This window comes from Sarcophilus harrisii, chromosome 2 (genome assembly GCF_902635505.1).
Source record: "Sarcophilus harrisii chromosome 2, mSarHar1.11, whole genome shotgun sequence".
Lineage (NCBI taxonomy): Eukaryota > Metazoa > Chordata > Mammalia > Dasyuromorphia > Dasyuridae > Sarcophilus > Sarcophilus harrisii.
In genome coordinates this window covers 115649582-115671101 of record NC_045427.1, presented here as the reverse complement: position 1 = coordinate 115671101, position 21520 = coordinate 115649582, and the positions used below count along the sequence as shown (strand labels likewise).

The 21520-nt window shown below is 37.4% G+C and overlaps 1 protein-coding gene across 3 annotated transcripts in view; it reads right to left on the bottom strand.

Moving 5' to 3' along the window:
* Positions 1-21520, bottom strand: part of RASSF2 (Ras association domain family member 2) — a 76191-nt gene that overhangs the window by 23803 nt on the left and 30868 nt on the right. For 2 of the 3 annotated variants that reach the window (XM_023494688.2, XM_012539948.3), the window contains 3 exons: positions 15788-15880; positions 5723-5798; positions 768-919 (listed from right to left, as the gene is read on the bottom strand). In XM_023494688.2, coding sequence (XP_023350456.1) covers positions 768-919; positions 5723-5798; positions 15788-15846 — 287 coding nt within the window. In that variant the 5' untranslated portion in view covers positions 15847-15880. Of the gene's footprint in view, positions 1-767; positions 920-5722; positions 5799-15787; positions 15881-20254; positions 20296-21520 lie in introns of those variants that run through there. The other variant, XM_012539949.3, reaches the window with a different exon arrangement.

Below are 21520 nucleotides of genomic sequence, written 5' to 3'. Positions count from 1 at the left end.
AAGCATTCTGAAGAACAGCTCCCATAAGGGAAATTTCCTGAACTCATTTCCATCTCACTAGAGGTGGAGGACAAAGAGCAGACACTGTAGGAGCTGGGGGGCTCAACAGAGAAGGAATATCAAAGAAAGAAGCAGAGCTGACATAGACCTAGGCTGGGCTCCTACCAGAGCATAAGTTCTCCCACAATGAGCCATGTATGCAGGCCCTAGACCGGGTTATACCAAGGTTAGTGCTTGTGAATGAAAACAGTAGTGATGTGTTCCAACTCCCATGATAACTTCCTTTTCTTCTCTCCTTTCTCATATCCTCCTAACAAAGCTCAAAAGACAAAGGATCATAGATTTATATTTGAAAGGGACCATAGAAGTCATCAAACCTAACCTTCTTATTTTTACATAAAAGGAAACTGAGATCCACTGAAGTAATGACTTGTCCACATTCACCTAATTAATAAATATGAGGTGGGATTTGAATTCAGGACTTCCTGCCTTTAAGTCCAACTTTCTATCCACTACATCATTCTGGGAACAGATTGGTGAAAAAAGAGAAGAACAGATAAGGCCATAGTTAGGGAGAATCAATGGACTTCAGGACCCCAAGTCCAACTTTCTATCCATAACCCCAGAATGGGGGAGGGAGAAGAGAGAAGAATGCATAAATTTGGGGTTAATGAGAACCATTCAAGTCCCTTTCTTCCCCTACCCAAGCTTTTATCATATACATACACAGAGCTATCCCCCCAAGAGGAGGCTGCCACAGTACTGACCCATGGGCTCCCAGGTTGCAGCCAGAGTGCCAGGAGGAAGAGGAGGGAGGAGGTCTGATCCGTTCATTGTCATCTTGCATCTGCAAACGGATAGGCCGGCGCAGGCCCCAGAAGATGTTCAATAATCCCTCCACGATGAATTCATCTTCTTCCTGCTCCAGAAAAGCAAGGAGCTCATCAAAGCCTAGAGGAGGTGACCCTGGGCCCTCACCCTCTTGACCAAGTTGTCCATGCCCTAAAGCCTCATCCAACCTCTGGATTTCATTCTCACTGAAGAGAGAATGGACATTTCTGTTGAGCCGGGGCAGAAGGGCCATGGAAGAACTGGAAATATGTAGTAGATAAGGCTGTTATGACCACGGAAGGGAACAACAATTAGCCAGTTCATGATTCTAGCCTCTAGTTTTGTATTTATAGGATGGTCCTTTGTTAATTTAAGTAAACCCCTGGGTCTGATTGATCAAAGGTAGCAGCCAAGAGGTCCCCACTCTTAAAGTCAATCATGCTTAGGGAAATCCAGAAACATTATCATAGACTCCTATGTATGAATATCTTTAAGGAAGGCAGAATCTCAAGTAAAAATGCCCATATACATGTATATGTGTATGTATGTAAAAATCTCACTGACCGTGGCTAAACATTAAATATGGATCCCAATCTTCCCAGCTCAAATCCTACCTCCTTTAGGCCATCTTTTCCTATTCTTTCCTGACTTAGAAGAAATCTCTCCCTTAAATGAATTCCCATGAATTTGTTGGTGTCCGTGAGATGGCTCCTATCTTGTGTTACAGCACAGTGGTAAAAGCTGTAGATTTGGAGTAATAGACCTCAGTTCAAATATTACAGCTGCCCCTATTATTATGATCTTAGCTAAATCTGTAAAATGTGGTGGTTCTGCCTTGTAGTATCTGTCTGGGTTCAGATCCCACCTTGGACACTTACTAGCCATGTGATATAAGGCCCAAGTGCACAAATATATGTAAAATGTTTTATAAACTTTAAAGTGCTACATAAATATCAGTTGTTTTTTATCATTGTTGTTGTTATAATAATAATAACTATTTAAATGAGGCGTTTAAGGTTTGCAAAGCACTTTACAAATATTTTGTCATTTATCCTCATAACCACCTTGGGAAGTAGATGCTACTATTATCCCCATTTTATAGGGGAGGAAACTGAGGCAGATAGAGGTTAAATGATTTGAATTCATCTTTCTGATTACAAGTGTCACACTCTGTTCACTGAGCTAACTGATTCACTGTCCCCTGAAGGGGATGAATTAGACAATCTCTAACGTCCCTTATATCTCTAGATCTTATAAACCTCAATGCTTCAAAGATCTGGGACCTCATTAAGCTAAATCTTCCTTCCCCTAATACAGCTCACAAGTCCTCGATGATTTAGAAGATGAGTTTAAAAAGAGTTTCTCTGGCCAAATGATTCATCACCCAGCAGCTAAATTGGTGCTGAAGCTTTCTGCATTTATCCTGCCTGGTCCACAGATGACAGGCAGACAGTCTATTCCCGGACCTGTCCTCAAAACCTTTCCAGCTTGGGAGCAGCTGCCAAAAGTTGACATCCAACTGGCACAGCCTCCAAGAACTCAGGGTCACCTCCATACCATGATGAGGCATTGAAGTAAGAACTTAACGGAAAATAAGTCTATGAAATAGTAGAAGCCAAAATTATATATGTGTAAAGTGTCCAGGATTGGCCAAAAATTTTGTGACCAACAAAATGGGTAGTTAATTGCCTCCTAGAGGGAACCATGGAAGGTGCACCCCATGTCCTGTGCCCAAACTTGTCTTTCAAAGGCTATCATGATGACTGAAATTCTTTCATTAGAAATTTGTTTCTTTACATTAAAGGATTAGTTCATATTAATGAAAACACCTTTGGAAATGGCAATATTTCTTGATTCTGTAACTTACTAATATCTTGTTAAGAATTAATTAATCAGACGGTTTTTTAGACTTGACAGCTCACAGTACATAGGACTCAAGTCTCTAGATGGGCAAGTTTTTAATTGAGGATCAGAGATAGCAGGGAAGAGGCCTAGTAATATCTATCCTAAGCAAAGATACTTTTCAGGTGAAAAGCCAGAAGTTCTGTCTCACAACTGAAAATCACCACCAGAACAGACAAAAGATTTGCTGAGCATCATAGTTCAGCAATTACAAGAGAGAGAACTCATTCCCATACTTCTAAGACTCTAGAAACAAGCCTACCTGGCTTGAATATGGAAGAACAGTCTATTACAAAAAACATAAATGTAATGCATAAATTTGAATAGAAACTAAGTATTTTTTCATTATGTCTCAGACTCACCCAAATATCACTTTCACAGGAGAGAAATAATATGCTATTTATATGCTACAAGGACCACCATCATTCACATTTCTATAGCACTTTAAGGTTTATAAAAACACTTTCCCACTATTCTGGGAAGTAGGTGATCTCAGTTTTATAATTCCCATTTAACAGAGTAGGAAACTAGCATTCCTAAAGAGTAACTTGTTCAAGGTGGAACAACTAATTATAAATAAAGAATACAAGTTCTTAGTAGAATGTAAACCCTTTGAGGAAAGAAACTGCTCATGGTGATCTTACTAGTTTCCATGAGTTTAATCATCTCTATATAAATGATTCCCAGATCTATATATCTAGTCCTAACCTCGCTCCTTAGCTATAGTCACACATCATCAACTGCTTTTTGTAATAGCTTTTTAATAGAATCTCTGGGGTTCTCTAAGTGTACCATCATATCATCTGCAAAGAATGATAGCTTGATTTCCTCATTGCCTACTTTAATTCCTTTAATCTCTTTCTCGACTCTTACTGCCGAGACTAGTGTTTCTAATACAATATTGAATAATAATGGTGATAGTGGGCAAGCTTGCTTCACTCCAGATCTTACTGGGAAAGGTTCCAGTTTTTCCCCATTGCATATGATGCTTATTGACGGTTTTAAATATATGCTCCTGACTACTTTAAGAAAAAGTCCATTTATTCCTATACTCTCAAGTGTTTTTATTAGGAATGGATGTTGGATTTTATCAAATGCTTTTTCTGCATCTATTGAGATGATCATATGGGTTTTGTTAGTTTGGTTATTGATATAGTCAATTATACTAATAGTTTTCCTAATATTGAACCATCCCTGCATTCCTGGTATAAATCCTACTTGGTCATAGTGTATTATCCTGGGGATGATTTTCTGTTATCTTTTTGATAATATTTTGTCTTTTTGCTAATATTTTATTTAAGATTTTAGCATCAATATTCATCAGGGAGACTGGTCTATAATTTTCTTTCTCTGTTTTCAGCCTACCTGGTTTAGGTATCAGTACCATGTCTGTGTCATAAAAGGAGTTTGGTAGGACTCCTTCATTCCCTATTTTTTCAAATAGTTTATATAGCATTGGAGTTAATTATTCTTTAAATGTTTGGTAGAATTCACATGTAAATCCATCTGGTCCTGGGGATTTTTTCTTAAGGAGTTGGTTAATAGTCATCAACTGCTTTTTGCACATTTAAAATTGCATGTCATCTCAAATTTAACATGTCCAAAACTCATTTTCTTTCCCTAAAAACTTTCCCTTCTTTCAAATTCCGTGTTACTATCAAGGGCACCACTATTGTCCCTGTTATTCAGGCCTGCAACCTCAGTGTCATGATCAATTCCTCAATCAGTGGCAAGATTTTATCATTTCTCCCTTCTCAATTCTGGTCGTATACTTCTCCTTCTGTCTACTCAAAGCTACCACCCTGGTACAGGCTTTTATAACCTCATGCTTGAACTATTTCAGTAGTCTTCTGATTATTATCCCTATATCAAGTCTCTTCCAATTCCAATCCAGATTCCACTTGATTGCCAAAGTGATTTTTCTATAGAGCTCAGTGAAATCCAATGACTTCTTATTACTTCTAGGATCTAATATAAAGCTCTATATTTGGCATTGAACGTTCTGTATAATTTGATGCCTTCCTACCTTTTCAAGTCTTCTTATATCTTGTTCTTAACTCCACTCACCCCTTATACTCTACAATGCAGTCAATATGGCCTTTGTGTTCCTCACACATAACACTCCATCCTCCACTCTTCCTGTACTAGAATGCTCTTCCTTCTTACCTCAATCTCTTAGCTCAAACTTTGAACTCTCAACTCAATTTTTCCATAACAAAATAAGCCTATGGTTTCCTTCAAACAGAATTCTGGGATTCACATTAGCATACCAAGATAATATAATCACTACTACTGAAAGTCCAAAAAAGGTAGTTCTTGCTACAAAATTCCTTGGCCCTGTCAAATGGTTCAGTATCAGAAATTGATATAATTTTATCGGCATTAAAGAAGAGTGTCACTATCTGCTATGCTTGTGAATAGGGATCTTCCCAACTGACTTGCAATTGAAGCCTTCCATGTCTATTGTCTCCCTCATGAGAGGGGGATTTGTCTGCCTTCTCTGTATTCCTGATGCTTTACACAGAATAAGTATTTAATAAACTCTTCATTCATTCATTCAATGAAGGAGTAACTAAAGTGAGGAGTGACTCTCATCATCTGTTTTGGGGATTATGAAATGAACAGCTGGAAGGGAATTTCTATCATCTAATCCAATTACCACATTTTGCACATGAGGAAACTGAGTCTTAATGAGGAGTTTGTCCACAGTCACAGAGGTACTAAATAGCAGAGCTAGTAGTTGAACCTTGAATTCTAAATCTAGCAGTCTTGACATTATATCCCCTTGTTCATCATTTAATCCCTTTTGATTCAAGCATTGCCATCTCTGGCTGGAGCCAGGTAATGTCTGATCCTTGAAAAAAAGTCCAATTCATTGCCATTATCATTGATGAGGAATCTATTGTTTGAGAGGTATTGTTTGGTGGGTCTTGTTCTTCCTACCAAAGTAAATAAGGCCATGTGTCACTTACCATCTTGGATTTCTTACCTCTCGATGCCGCAGTTGCAAGTTCTGACCCTCATAATATAAATTATAGGTCTTCAGATGTACCAGAAGTTCATTTCTTTAAAAGGGGAGAAAAGATACACATGAGAAGGCATGAGGTTTCCAGGTGTAATGTAGGCAACTCAGTCACTGATGAATTGTTTCCTCACCTCCAACCCAGCTTTGACTCCAACACAAAATGTCAGAGCTGAAAGGGAAACAGGCATTTACTACAACCCAAACCTGGACAAGAGTCCTTCTACAATAGCCTAGCAAAGGGGGTTACCCTTCAAGCTTTTGCTTGAAGCTTTACAGCAAAAGGCCAGTCAATACCACCTAAAGCTATCCATTCCACCTTTAGAATGTGTTCATTTTTAGAAAGCTTGATCTTAAATCTTTCACTGATTCTCTTTTGGGCGAGAAGAAAAGAAGTAGATGGAAAAGGAAGAGGAGAAAGCAGCAGCTAGCATTTACATAGCACTTTAAGATTTACAAAACACTTTCAATACATTAACTCATTTGATTATTGCAACAACTTTGTGAGGTAGATATGATTATTATCCCCATTTCACAGATGGGAAAACTAAGGCTGAAAGGGGGTGAAGGGTTTTGCCTCAGGTCACATAGCTAGTGTTAGAAGCAGGATTCAAATTCAGGTCTTTCTGGCTTCTAGTCTAGTACTCTATCCCTTGTGTCATCCAGTATCCTTATACTGATTATTATTAGCTAAAGGATTTGTCATGGAAATCCACCATCAACAATTTTATAGTTATTTAAAAATGCAATTTCATATGTTTCACAGCATCGAGAACTAGAAGAGATCTTAGAGAAATCCAACCTTTTCACTTCATAGAGGAGGACACAGGCCCAAAGATGTTAAAAGATTGCCTAAGGTTCCACAGCTGGTAAATGTCAGAAGTGAGATTTAAATCCATGTCTCTCCTGACTGACGGTAGCCTCCTTTTCATTACACTACCATACACTTTTCAGGGTCTAATCACAAAGCAGTGGAGACCCAAGATTGTGGATTTTAGAATTTCATTCCTTTTCCTTTTGTAATATTCCCCTCCTCATCCTGCATTCTACTACCATTTCACTGTCCTGAAGGTCCTCTCCTTGACATATAATTGGATCCATTATTTACGGCTGACCTTCCTAAATGAAGCAGGATCTCTTAGATAAGAATAATGATTGACTTCTATTTATAGTGTTTTTAAGATTTGCAAAGCACTTTCCATACATCATTTCCTTTAATTCTGTGCACTCTAGTTTAAAAAAAAAATTAAGATGTTTTTATTGCTGTTATTTGCTAATATTTCCTGGACTAAAGCTAATGTAGCTTTTATTCTAGCGTTTCCAAGTAATTTTTAGAAATCACTCTGCTGGTATTTCAATCATCTTTCAAAATTAATTTTTGCTTCTTTATACCTTTCAAAGTCAGTGGAGATGAAAAGAAATTAGGGCAAGTCTACCTTTAAGCATCATCAATCAAAAGTCACTCAATGATTCATAAACATTTATTAAAAACCTACTATTTTCTAGGCACTGTACTAAATGTACCTGGCTGGTGTATTGCTTATTGCTTTACTCAACTGTACTTATTTGTTATAAGGGAAGGTTCTATTGGGCAAGAAAACATCACTGAGAAAATGACAGTGACATAGAGGATAAAAGCATCAAAACATCAGTTAAATCAATCTAATTTTTTTTTTTCAATTCCAAATTCTCCCTTTCTCATATCATCTCTCCCACATGGAGAAACCAAAAAATAAGAGAAAATAAAACATGGAGAAGGAAATAAAATAAAATATGCCAATTTGTATAGTCAAATAAAACAAATTTCCACATTAGCCAAGTCCAAAAAAAAAAGAAGGTAGATAGCATGTTTCATCCTGGGTCCTCTGGATTGGTGGTTGGGTCCACCTCAGTAAAACACCTTTAAAAATTTAAAGTATGATCCTAAAAATGATGACTTTAATTCTGAGTGCAAAAACTTCCTTTCAGTGTGTTTCTTATATGTCAGTGGGAATCAGCACCATCCTCATAACTAACATTTGGATAGTACTTGAAAATTTGTAAAGCACTTAATAAATATTAACTTATTTTATTTTTATACCCTAAGAGATGGATGAGATTATTTCCCTCATTTTGCAGATATGAAAATTGAGTCAGAGATTATGTGATTTATCCCAGTCACCCAGTTAAATGTCTAAGACCTGATTTGAACTCAGATCTTTCTGCCCCCAGAGCTAGCATTCTATCTATTGCACAACATAGGTAGTTTCCTATGTTGATAACCTAACTCTTCCTCTCACTCCCCAAATCCAAGCAGTCAAGTCTTGTCCCAAGATCTCATATCTGTTTCCACTCCTACCTCCCTTCTCTTTTTCCACTGCCTAATCCCTAGTACAGGTTCATTACCAAAGACTCCTAAATATTTATCTTGATCCAATTTTCTCCCTTTCCCAAGCCATTCTTTTGTAATACAACCAGACTCAATCCCCTGTGGAAAATTCTGCAATGTCTCCTTGGCGCCTTCTTGGCCAAACTCCTTGACCTACCTAGCCCAGCATTCAAGGTTCTCCACAATCTGGCACCCAGCCATCAAAATCCAAAATAAAAACTTCAAAGCCCTTCGCCAGTTGGCTGCTTCTCCTTTCCCAATCTTCTTATACTTTATTTCCTTTATACTTGTCATTTCTCATTGCTCTTCATCCCTCAGATCTGGGCCTCAGAACCAGAACTCTGGCTCCATGCCTTACCTCTGCCCCTGGCTTCCTGAAAAACTCAGCTCCTTCACCCCCTCTGATCCCTACTCCCAGTGCCTAAATAGGAAAAGCAATTGGGGCAGAAATCCTTCTTTGCCATTCTTTGTATCCATCATTCATGGTACAGAGGAAGCCCTTCATAAATGCTCACTGACTAACTCTCCTCCCAACCTCAAGTCGTATTATCCAATACTCCCTTCACAAACTCCCCTCAAGCCAAACCAGACTATTTCCTTGTTTTCAGCACATATCTCGAACTCCTGTGCTCTCCAACCTTCATATTTTTGATGAGACTGCACTCTGAACCTGGAGAGCCTTTTACCCCCTTTTCTGTTGCCGGATGAAACTTTAAAGTCCAGAAAAAAAGCCATTTCCACAAAGTCTTTTCTCATCACCCCTCAGGCAGCTAGGTGGTGCAGTGGATAAAGCTCCCAGCTAGATGCCTCATCTACCTGAGTTCAAATCTGGCCTCAGTCACTTACTATGTGATCCTGAGCAAGTCCCTTAACTGTATTTGCCTCAGTTTCCTCACCTGTAAAATAAGCTGGAGAAGGAAATGGCAAACCCCTGCTAAGAAAACCCCAAAGGGGGGTTGACACAATTGAAAAAGTCATTTGATCATCAGTTAAGAGCTGGATAAGACTTAAACAACCTTGAATCGAACCCCCTCGGTTTTATAAGTAAGAAAACTGAAATCCATAGAGGTTTAAGAATTTAACCCAGAGTCCCACAGCTAGATAGCATCTGAGACAAGTCTTACTATTCTAAATCCAGAGCACTACCCACTACACCATGCTGTCTAATCCAATAGCACACAAAGAACAGAGGTCCAGAAAGATTATTTCATTTCCCCCTACTTAATTGTGAATACGACAACAGAGACCATGTATCACCTGACTCTCTGAAGTTAAAGATTTAAGGGAAGGAAGCAAGAGGAAAAACTCTTCCGTTCTGTCACTTAATTTCATCCTCCCAGTTTAAGAGCTGTTCTAGAATACTCTCTCCAGGTCCCTTTCTTCCTTCCCTTTCTCAAACTTCAAAGACATGTATGAGGGTGTGAGTGAAGGTGAGAGAGCAAGGAAGCAAAGGGAACATGATCAGGGTGGGAATTTGCTTTCCTTCCACTTTAACATGCTGCTGGTGCTGCTGCTGACTGAGGGAAAACAGTCACCAGCTGAACAGTTTTCACTGGAGTTTGGATTCCCTTAAGTGATCAGTCTGGCTACCTCAGGCAAATCAAAATTAAGACCTTATTGTCAAAAAAAACCTTCATGCTTGTTATTTTCTCATCGGCCTTCAACAAAGATAGTGCATTTCAAAGACCACCTACATCTTCCAGGGAGATTAGATTCCAGGGCTACAACCAATGGGCCAAGTCTTGCCCATAAGGGAAACAGGTTGGCTTTGACTCTGCTAAGGAAGGGGGGGCTTCCCTCCCAAAAGAACTAAGCCAAATGGACAGCCAGCCAGACAGTGGGTGTACCCACACAAGATAGTTTCTTCTTTTTCTCCTTGGACTCCAACCGAGATCGGCTACTTACTAACCTGGACAGGTCCCAAGCTCTCAGGGTCCATTTTCCTCATTTACAAAACAAAAGAGGATGACCAGCAAGATTTCTGAGATCTCTGCTTATTCTAAATCCTCTGATCCCTTTCAAATGTTAGTCACAAGTTACTGAAAAATCATAGGAAATTCACTGGGCTCAGTAAGCTTTGAGTTCTTTTAAAATGGCAAGATTAAATCTAGGTCTTTGAATTTCACTCTGCATGGGCTTGGCCTTAATACCCAATCCAGTCCAACAAGCATTTATTAATCTATACTTGTTCTTAAGATTTGATCGTATCCAAGTTTTTTCAAGCATGGAATTTAAACTGGCCAACTTTTTCATTTCAGGACTATAAGCATAAGGCTGTAAGCTGGTGGAAATGAAGGAAGAAATAGAGGGTAGCAGCTCCCTCTTCCTGATTTCCCCCCGTTGTTAGTATCTCTCCCCATTACTGTGTTGTTTCTGTGTGTGTGTGTGTGTGTGTGTGTGTGTGTGTGTGTGTGTGTGAATATTATCTCCTCTTAGAAGGATGAAATCTCCTTTAAGGATAAACCTAAAAACTTATATATTCCTGACAAAGGAAAGGAAGGAGGAAGGAAGGAAGGAAGGAAGGAAGGAAGGAAGGAAGGAAGGAAGGAAGGAAGGAAGGAAAGAAAAAGAAAGGAATATAATAGTAGGCATCTAACAAACATTTGTACATTGACTTATTCAGTTCTTAGAATACTTTGATGTTTAGAGAGGTTTTTTTAAATTCTTCCTTCCTTCCTTCCTTCCTTCCTTCTTTCTTTCTCTCTTAAGGTAGGTCCCCCAAATACTTTCATTGTCACTTTACAGAAGGAAAACCTGAAGCTCCAACACATTAAAATGAATTGCCCAGACTTATACAGTGATAAGTAGGATTCTAACCCAAGCTTCCTGATCATTAAACCATACTGTCTTTTCAAATAGGGGGAGGGTCTAGCTAGTAGGGGCTTAGTCACTTGCTGGTTCTCCTGACTTTGGGGAGGTAGGGGAGGATACTTAAACTAAAATAAGCTTAAGCCTGATAAATTGGTAAATCCTCATTTCTAGAGACTTTGGAACTAAGAGCAGAGTGGTGACCCAGTAACTTTACAATGTAGCTACTCCCTAAATTCCTAAACATGTGTCTATCCCTAGGAATGCAGTCTGCCAGATTCTAGAGAGCCAATAACATGGCAAAATGGAAAAACACTGATTGGGAATCAGAAAACTTGAGTTTGGATTCTAAATCTGATACCTACCTACCCATGCAATTCATCTTGGTACAGCCATTTTTCCCTACCCCCACGCTCAGTTTCTCCATTTGTAAAATGAGGCAGTTCTAAAGACATTGTACTTCCCTATAAGTGAAACAGAGAAAAAGAGGGAACATAGTTCCTCTGTTCTCATGGCAATCATCTTAGGAACAGAAAATTAAATTGCCTCCAGAAGTGGTACCATCAAATGGTTCAACATCAGAGAAAGAGATGATTTTCTCAGTTAAAATGATATTTTAAAAAGATGCAATTATCCTGCTTTGCCACATTATCCTAAGGATTATGGGAGTTCTCCATCAGACTCACAACTGAAACTAACATGGACTATTTTCCCCTTAGAATATGAGCTTCTTGAGAACAAGGACTGTCTTCATTGACTATTTGCTTTGCACACAGTAAGCATTTAATAAATGCTTTTTCATTCATACATTCACTCATATTTAAGGTCTCTTCCAACTCAAAAATTTCATGATTCTTTAGCATTCTTCATTATGTTAGACGAGATAGGCAGGGGAAGAGGGCACCAGTATAAACTAATGAAGTCTGAACATGGACTATTTTAAAACAATTTAGTACTTTTAAGCACATTTAGTAATTTAGTGAAAGTTGTCCTGACGGACTTTAATGCAGAGATATGAGTTGTCTAGAGCAGGGTTTTTAAAACTTTTTCACTCACAACCCCTTTTCACCGAAGAAATTTATATGAGATCTTAGGTATTTATGTACATAAAACAGGTATATGTATAAATCAAACATTTACTGATATTAAATCATAATTTCACAATCCCCCCCATTCAGTTACATATGGGGTCACAAACCACAATTTAAAAAGCTGGGATCTAGAGGCAGCTTGGTGGATACAGAGTTGGACCCAGACACAGAAAGACCTGAATTCAAATCCAGCCTCAAACACTTAAGTAGCCATGTGACCTTGGACAAATCACTTAATCTTGTTTGCCTTGTCCATAGGGCAAGGAAATAGAAAACTACTCTAGTATCTCTGCCAAAAAAACCCAAACAAATAAAAAACTTGTACAGGGTCATGAAAAGTCAGCCAGAATTGAACAACAACAATGAAGGCTGTGGTAAAAATAATTCACATATTTTCTAGTCTCTGGTTTTTCTGGCTTTCTGGTTCATAAGTAATAAATGATACTATATGAAATAGGAGAGCAGTAGCCTTACAACAACCCTGAAAAAACTGCTTTTGTTTGTCCTTCGTTCTGGAAGACAACAAGGAATCAGGGAAGATGTCATGGCACGTAAGTGAACTGGATTGAAGTGAGGGCTGTGCAAAGTCATCAGCCTCACTTTCTCCTCCAGAGCCATCTGGGTCTCCTGAACAGATCAACAACCATGAAAAGTAGACAAGACACGTAAGCAGGGAAGTAGGAGGAAACAATAGATGAGAGAAGATAAAGAGTTTTCTTACTTTTCCAGCTGCTGATTATCCAAAGTGAGACTGCCCTTTTTACTCAGTATACCATGACCCACTTTTCACAATTGTCTCACAATTTACAATTGAGTGCTTCTAAAGAGCGTGTAATTACTTTGCTCTCTCAAGTAGCATTTCATAGCTCATCTTGCTTCCATTACAATTTGCTTAGCAAATCAAATCCTCTGGCCACAAATTCTGAATTAATGAGACTTTAGGATATAATCAAACAGAAATCCCACACCCATTCATCAATAGCTGTCGAAATCAGATTTTTCCAAATGAGAAACTAGAAATTCTCAGAAAATAAAACCTATAGAGAGGTTAACCTTCTTAGAGCTTCCTTTTCCAAAGAACAACACAGGTCTAGGAAACTATACAGAAATCAAAGACCAGACAGAGAGTAGTTTTTAACATCCTCCTCTATAAAGTGATACTGACACAAACTGCCTCGAAAAAGTCATGGTGTGAAATCCTATATAAATGTTAAAGCGCTATAAAGGGGGATTTATTCTTCTCCCTCTTCTTCACCAATCCTCCTAAACTCATAATTTTAAAATTAAAAACTTGAATAATTCACAAGTCTATATCAAAATCCTAAGCCTCATTTAGGATCCTCCATGGTGTCTATATTTATGTCCATATGTGTGTGTAAATATGTGTGAATATATTATCTCCTCCTAGGAAGATGTAAACTCCTTTAAGGATAAGACTTAATTTCTGTATGCCTGACACATAATAGATATTTAATAAACACTTGTGCAATTGACTTCTTTGATTCTAAGAATACTCTGATGTTTGCAAAGTGGGTTTTTTTTTCTTTCACATTCATCTTTTAAGGTAGGTTTCCCAGTCACTGTCATTATCACTTTATAGAGAAGGAGAAACTAGGCACCAAGGCATTTAAGTGACTTACTTAGAATCTCACAATGACAGGTAGTATTCAAACCCAAGCTTCCTGACTAATACACCATACTGTCTTTCCAAATGGGGGAAGATCTTGGTCACATGCTAGTTCTCCTGGTTTTTGTGGGAGAAGCATCTAGATTAGATTAGATTAGATTAGACTAGACTAGATTAGGAATCAGGAGATTTAGATGCTAGTCCCATTTCTAGAATGCATTTGCTGGGATATGTTGGCAAATTATTCCCTCTCTCTAGACTTTGGTCTCCTCTACACAAACATACAAACATACAAACTTCCTCCTCTAATACAAACTTCATATTAGATGAACTAGAAGTTTCTATAATAAGTTCTGACAGTCCATACTCTAAGATTCCTTCTACCTCTAACATTCTGTGTTCTAAGGTCTCTTCCTTCTAACTTTCTATATTCTATATTTTTCTAGCTTTGATATTCTGTGCTTTTTAAGGATCATTCCAGAGTTCCAACATTTTTTGTTCTATCTTTCAATTTTCTATGATTAATTATGATTGTTTTCAAACTTCACAGTCAACTCTTGATGATTTCTCTTAATTAAGGGAAGAGATGAAAAAGCTGTGGGGTGTGAGTGTGTGTGTGTGTTTATCTGTAGCCAAATTCATAAATATGTGCTCATATTGGTATCTTGAAAGCAATAAAAAATGTTAATAGAAGATTTTTCTCTCTAATTATAACTACCTCAGGCTGCTACTAAAACAAAACTACTTTATTAAAAAGAAGGAAAATGACAAATGTTGAAATGGCTGTGGGGAAAGAGCCCTCTGATCAAGCTGTGAATTGATATAGACATTATAGAAAGAAATTTGGAATTATGCCCCCCAAAAGTTATTAAACCATGCATGCCCTTTGACTCAGTTACACCAGTATTAGATTTTTATTCCAAAATGATCAGAAAAAGAGTGCAATATCCTATATATATGTGTGTATGTGTATACAAATATATATATATATATACACACATACATGCACACATACATGTGTATATGTATGTGTATGGGGGAGAGAAAGATCAACTTTTTTTTGTAGAATCAAAGTATTGAAAACTAAAGGGTAATCATCAATTAGGGGATAAATTAACACATTATGGTTTATTAATACAATATTTTTGTATTATAAGAAATTATGAAGAGAAGGCTTCAGAGAAGTCTGGGAAGACTTGTATGAACTGATAGAGCATTGTGACAGAGCCAAGAGAATATTTTTTGCTATAACAATATTGTAAAACAAGCAATTTTGAAAGACTTAAATATTCTCATTAATGAATTGATCAGCCATGATTCCAGAGGACCACTGAAAGAATGTTATCAGAGATCCAGGTGTAAAATATTTCCCAGCACATCTCTAGGTATTCAGTTTCAAATCCAATGTTCTTCTAAATGTACACACTATCATATCCTTCTACCAGATTGGAACACCTGATTAATTGCCCTCTTTCTGTTCTCAATACTCTTTGCTCATCCTATACACAGATTAAGGGAATTACTGTATATTGATTCCATATAGTATCTTGGCAGATTTACCCCATAATGTAACAGTATTTAATCACCCCCCAAAAAACTGAGATTATAGAAGGCATCTTGGAAGTCATCTAGGGTAGTTTCCTTGTTTACACGGCTTTAGTATAGGTCACTTATTACCAATAATATTTTGTCACAGCCCAAATCAACAGTTCCCAGTTTTAGTATTGAGAAACTACCATCCTTAAGATCATATAATTGGGAGAAATAGGAAATTGGTGTATAAATCTTATCAGAGCCCTCATAGAGGAGTACATATTAGTAGATGTTACAGCTGAATAAGCTGTTCAATTACAAGAGACAGGACCTAAATATTGTCAGGGAGCTTCACTTATGATGCCCTTTCCTTGGAACTTAATAACATTCTAAAATCTATGTCATATAACACTTTGAGACAGGGTGAAGGAAGGGGGATAACCCCTGAACTAAGCAGTAACACCTTATAGAAGTTTAAAAATTCTCAGGAATCATTGCCCTAGAAGCTGAGAGCTTCTCTATCCAACCTATCACTTGATTCCCATGAGCGTCCATAATAAAGTTAATGTGGTTTTCCATATGCATGTTATAAGTGGAAATCTTACTTGGAAATGTATTTATCTTGTCCACATGGGACTAAAGTTGTCTGGCTGCAGTAATCCATTCTCAGTGTCTTCTTTCATTAGTGCAGGAGAGATCTGCAGTTAGAAGAGGAAAAAGATTAATTTCATTAAGTCCTGGGAATATATATGCACATGTCTTTGTGTTCTAAAAAGTTAAGTAGGGCTACCTAAAGGGTGCAGTGGATCTGGCTCTAAAGTCTGGAGGACTGGAGTTAAAATCCAGCCTCAGACACTTAACACCTAGTAGTCATGTAACTCAACTGTCTCACAAAAAAACAAACACAAAAAGAAAATTAAGTAAAAATAGCAACCAGGACAAAAAGAAAATTAAGTAAAAATAGCAACCAGGACTATTGTATAAACCAGGACTTCTTAAACTTTTTTTACTCATGACCCCTTTTCACCCATGTTTATGCAACCCTGGATATGTAAGCATATAAAATAGGTATACATTTGCTGATAATAAATCATAATTTCATGACCCCCACATTCAATTACATGACTTCACATGGAGTCGTGACTCTAAGTTTAAGAAGCTTTGGTGTAAACCATTTTCCCCTGTAAGAATCCTCTTGGGACATCTAGGTGGGGCAGTGGATAGAGCACCAGCCCTGAAATCAGGAGGACCTGAGTTCAAATCTGACCTCAGACATGTAACACGTCCTGGCTGTGTGACCCTGGGCAAGTCACTTAACCCAAATTAACCCAAATTCAGCAAAAAAAAAAGGAATCATTTCCAGAGTCCACCAGTATGGGTAAAGAGGTAAACCATAGCTCCTCCACAGGCCCTGAAATTCAAAAAGGCTAGAAAAATGTCTAACAGTTGGCTATTAATACAATGTACTTCTGGCTTCAGTGCAATGACCTTCCAGAGGGGCCAAGACCTTTTGGGCACTGTTCACAAAAAAAACTTTTTAGAAGCAGCTGTTGAGAAAACAAAAGAAGGAATCACCTAAAAATTCACACATGTTAGTAATTCCCATTCTTTGTGGGAATTTTAAAATAAGAATAATAACTAATAGCAAACACTGCTATAGTGCCTGTATCACGATTAGTATCTTATTTAATCTTCACAATAATGGAGATAAGGGCTATTTTTAGCCTTATTTTATAGATGAGGAAACGGAAGCAAATAGGAATTACTTGCCCAGTGTCACACTGCTATTAATTATCTGAAACTAGATTTGAAGTCTGGTCTTTCTGTCTCCATGCCTAGTTCTCAACCTATTGTGCCATCTAGTTTCCCTAAATATGTTAAATATTCTCCCTAAATATGTCTCTTTGGGACAGTTCAAATTTTTTCTATAAATTCATGAGTAAAACGTGTTGAAAAGAGTAATGAGGAATTGGACTGATAAGGCAAAAAAGCATTCCCAAAGAAAAGCTCCTGTTGTCAGGATATCCTCAATAACTTAATTTAATTTTAACTAGACTTGATTCTACTGCCTTCATTGCTACTAGTCTCCTGAGGATATCATTATTCGAAGAGTCATTGAAGCACAGGATTTAGAACTGAGAGAACTTTAGAGACCATTCCCACCCATCACTGCTACTGGTCCCCCAGGATATCAGTCATAATCACTAAAGAATTGGGAGGGACCCAAGAGAACTCTAGGTCCAATCTCATCATTGTAAAGAAAGAGAATGGAAGGCTCCCAAAGGGGAGGTAACTTGCTTGCTTAAGGGTACATGGGAAATTAGTGGTAAATCTCTATATATTCATCTTTCACATGACAATCTGTGTAATCTGGGGCAAGGTCCTGTTGCTTCAGTTGGCAGTTATCCAAGCTATAAAATGAAAGGAGCAGATCTAATGATCCCTTAGCCCTTGACCCTTGGAATTCTTGGCTCCCAAGGTCTTGTCCTTCCTACCACACTAAGCTACTTAGTTTGCTTCTTGATTTTTTAAAATTCAATTTATGTTCTCTCTTATCATGATTTCTTAGATTTTAAAGTGGGAAGGAATTTAGAAATTATCTTGTCCATCTTTACTTTACAGATGAAAAGACTGTAAAGTATCAGAGATACTTTATACCATGTCACAGAGGTAGTAAGAAATCACTAGGACTCAGTGAGTGAGCTTTGCTTCACGATAATAGGGACAATCAGCATATATATATATATATATATATATATATATATATACACATATATGTATATATCTACACACAGAATATATACACACATATATACACTCAGATACACACAAATAAGTGTGAGTTATGATGGATACTAAGACAATAGTACAAGTCTCCATTAAAAACAGTAAGAGGAAGGGAGCAAGCATTTTGTGGAGCACCTACTACGTACCACACTGCATTAAAGCATTTTAGAAATATTATCTTAGGAACTGGAAATATTTAAAGGTATATCAGTTGCTTTGGGATGGGATTTTTTTGGTTTGTTTCATTTTGTGTTTGTTTTTTGTGGTTGAACTAGAAGCATATTTAAATAAAGACTTTTTCTTTGGGGAAAAAAAACAAAACCAAAAGCAACAAATATTATCTTAGAGTAGTTAGATTTTATATATCTTGTCCAGGATTTCTCAGCTAGTTAAGTGATTTAACTTAAATCTTCCTGATTCTAGATCCAATACTTCCTCAGAGAGAAGTTAGGTCAGAGGCATAGGCATATATGAGTGAAGCAGAAACTTCTTTTCTCACTTAGACTTAGAGCTATATTTTAGAAGCCTTCCAGTTTTTAAATTATTTATCTTCATTTTACAGATGGAGAAATTGAGGTCCAGAAAATTAAGTGACTTGTACAAGGTTCAAGTGACAGAACCAAGGTTTAAATCCAGATCCTCTGACTTAAAAATCCTCTGTCCCTCTTCACTGAAGAAGAATTAAAGTCAAAGGAGGAAAAACAATTACAAATTCATTATAATTTGGTTGGGGAAACTGAGTCACTAGGTGAAAACCTTGTGGCTGCCAGTAGCCAAGCCAGTACATGTGCAAGGATCTGATCACAAAGCAAGTCTCCAATACAAGTTGACTTGGAAAACTAGCTTGTTTATTAGACAAATAACTTTTCCTTTCTATAGTTATAACAACTGTATATTAAAAAACAGTAGTATCAATCTACTATTTTTTAAGGTTTGTTGAGAGCAGGAGTTCTTGACTTAGGTGTGTAAACTTGCTTTTTTTCTTAACATTTTGATAAGTATATTTCAAGTGTTAGCGATTTCCTTTATAAGATTATGTATTTTAATTTAAGGAATTTAAAAATATAATTCTGAGAAGGAATCCAAACATCTCACTATACTGCCAAAGGGGTTCATAACAGAAAAAATTAAGAGCCACTGGTTTAGAAAATGAATACTGGAGGGAAGATGAGGCTCATTGCTTGAGCACTCATGGCATAGTGCCAATAGATAGAGAGAATTCAGCTACTACAATGGGAGAAGAATTGGATATGGAACCAAACTGAATGGTCTTCAAAAGGGATTCGAAGATAGTTGAAATATAACCCCATCACAGGCAAAAAGACAGTTAAGACATAAACAGTTACCAGACCTAAATATCTCTTGCAATCTATATGAATTGAATCAAAAGTGTCAAAGGGACTTGTAGAGGCAACTAAGGAAAATCACGGGGGACAGAAAATTTTATTAGAATGGATTGGGCCAAAATGTTCACTGTTTTCCAAAAGTCAGGAAGATACTTTTCAGTACACTTTGTTGCCAAGCATACCACACTGATTCCTCAGTCATGCTATGAAAATTGGGAATAAATATTATAACAGCATCCTGATCTGAAGTCTTCAATCTTTCCTGAATGGAGACTCACTAGTGTCCTTCAAAAAGAACACAATTAAAATAAGGAATGTTTTTAATTACCTTTAAATTACAGAACCAATATTTCAAAATGATTAGAAGTTTATGGTAGCTAAACTATGAGTAGCTTTTTGTTGACCAAATGAGAAAATTTTTTTAATTAATTAATTAAAGAATGTTTAAACTAATTAAAATTAAATTTAAATACATAAATAACAAAAATATTTAATTTAATTTTATACAAATTAAAAACTGGTTCTTTATTTTACCTTCATATAGACTTGAAAGAGGCAGTAAATAGTTTGAAAAAGCTGTGTTTCTCCAAGAGTGTGTGTCCTTCTAAAAAACCCTAAATGAAACTAAATAAATGGAAAAAAACCAAAAACCTTGTAATTTCATTTTGCCACTGTTGTATTTTTCACCTTTTGTTTTTAAAAATTACTCTACAATATAAGCTGAACCATTTAAGAGAAGCCTGTTCTGATCTAGCAGATTGAAAAACAAAGTCAATGTGAGCCTTTCTCCAAGTAGGATGCTTGTACACTTAATAAATAATGTGTCTGGTCGAGCTGGCAAAAATGCAAGAGGAGATTTTTTTTTCTCCTGTATTAGATAATGGTTGGGCAACTAGGTAGCACAGAGTGGATAGGGTACCTGGAATCAGGAAGACTCACCTTGGTGAGTTCAAATCTGGCCTCAAATACTTATTAGCTGTGTGATCCTGGGCAAGTCACTTAACTCTGAATTGCCTCATTTTCCTTATCTGCAAAATGAAGCTAGAGAAAGAAATATCAAATCATTCCAGTATCTTTGCCAAGAAAATACCAGGGTAACAAAGAGTGAGACACATCTGAACTACGAAAGAAAGCAATTGGGATCAAATGAGATATTTGTTAAGTGCATAGCACAGTGTCTGGCATAGGGTAGGTGCTTAATAAAATATGGTTCCCTTCCTCATTATGGAATGTTATAAGTAGCTAGAGAGAAGCAGTGAGATACAGTAGAAAAAGCAGTGGACTTCATGTTAAAAAACAGTCCTGCCTTCATCCCCTCCAAAAAAAAACCAATAAACCAGAGCATAAATGCTGATATCCAAATTTCTATTATAGTTTTTTTAATTTTTAATTTTTTTGTTTTGTTGTTTTTATTTTTTTTTCCTAGTATGGATTCTTAAACACTTTGTAAGCATTCAGGATAGGGGGGAGAAGTGGTAGGTGTTAAGAAGCAACAAGAATTCATTAAAAATAAATTATGCCAAAAATCACATTTCATTTATGGTTAAGATTTTAGATCGGTAAAAAGCAGAGTGGTACTGTAGACTGGGACTGGAGTAAGGAGAGAAGATGAGAAGAGAGAAGAGGACAGGAAAAGAGAAAACAGGACAGGACAGAACAGGACAGGAGAGGAGAAAAGAGGAAAGGACAGGAGAGGACAGGAGAGGGCAGGACAGGACAGAACAGGACAGGAGAGGAGAGAGCAGGACAAGAGAGGACAGGACAGGAGAGGACAGGACAGAAGAGGACAGGAGAGGAGAGGACAGGACAGAAAAGTACAGGACAGGAAAGGGTAGGACAGGACAGTACAGGAGAGAGCAGGACAGGAGAGGACAGGACAGGAAAGGACAAGACAAGATAGGACTGGACAGGAGAGAGCAGGACAGAACAGACTAGGAGAGGAGAAAAGAGGAAAGGACAGGAGAGGGCAGGACAGGACAGGAGAGGACAGAATAGGATAGGACAAGGCAGGACAGGAGAGGAGAGGAGAGGAGAGGGAGAGGGATAGAGGAGAGAAGAGGCAGGAAGAGGAGAAGAGAGGAGAGGCAAGGACAAGATAGTACAGGAGAGGAGAGGACAAGAAGCTCACATTTATTAAGGTGGCAGATGACACAAACATGGGGAAAGGTAGTTACTTCTTTAAAAATAAAATAGGACTCAAAACTG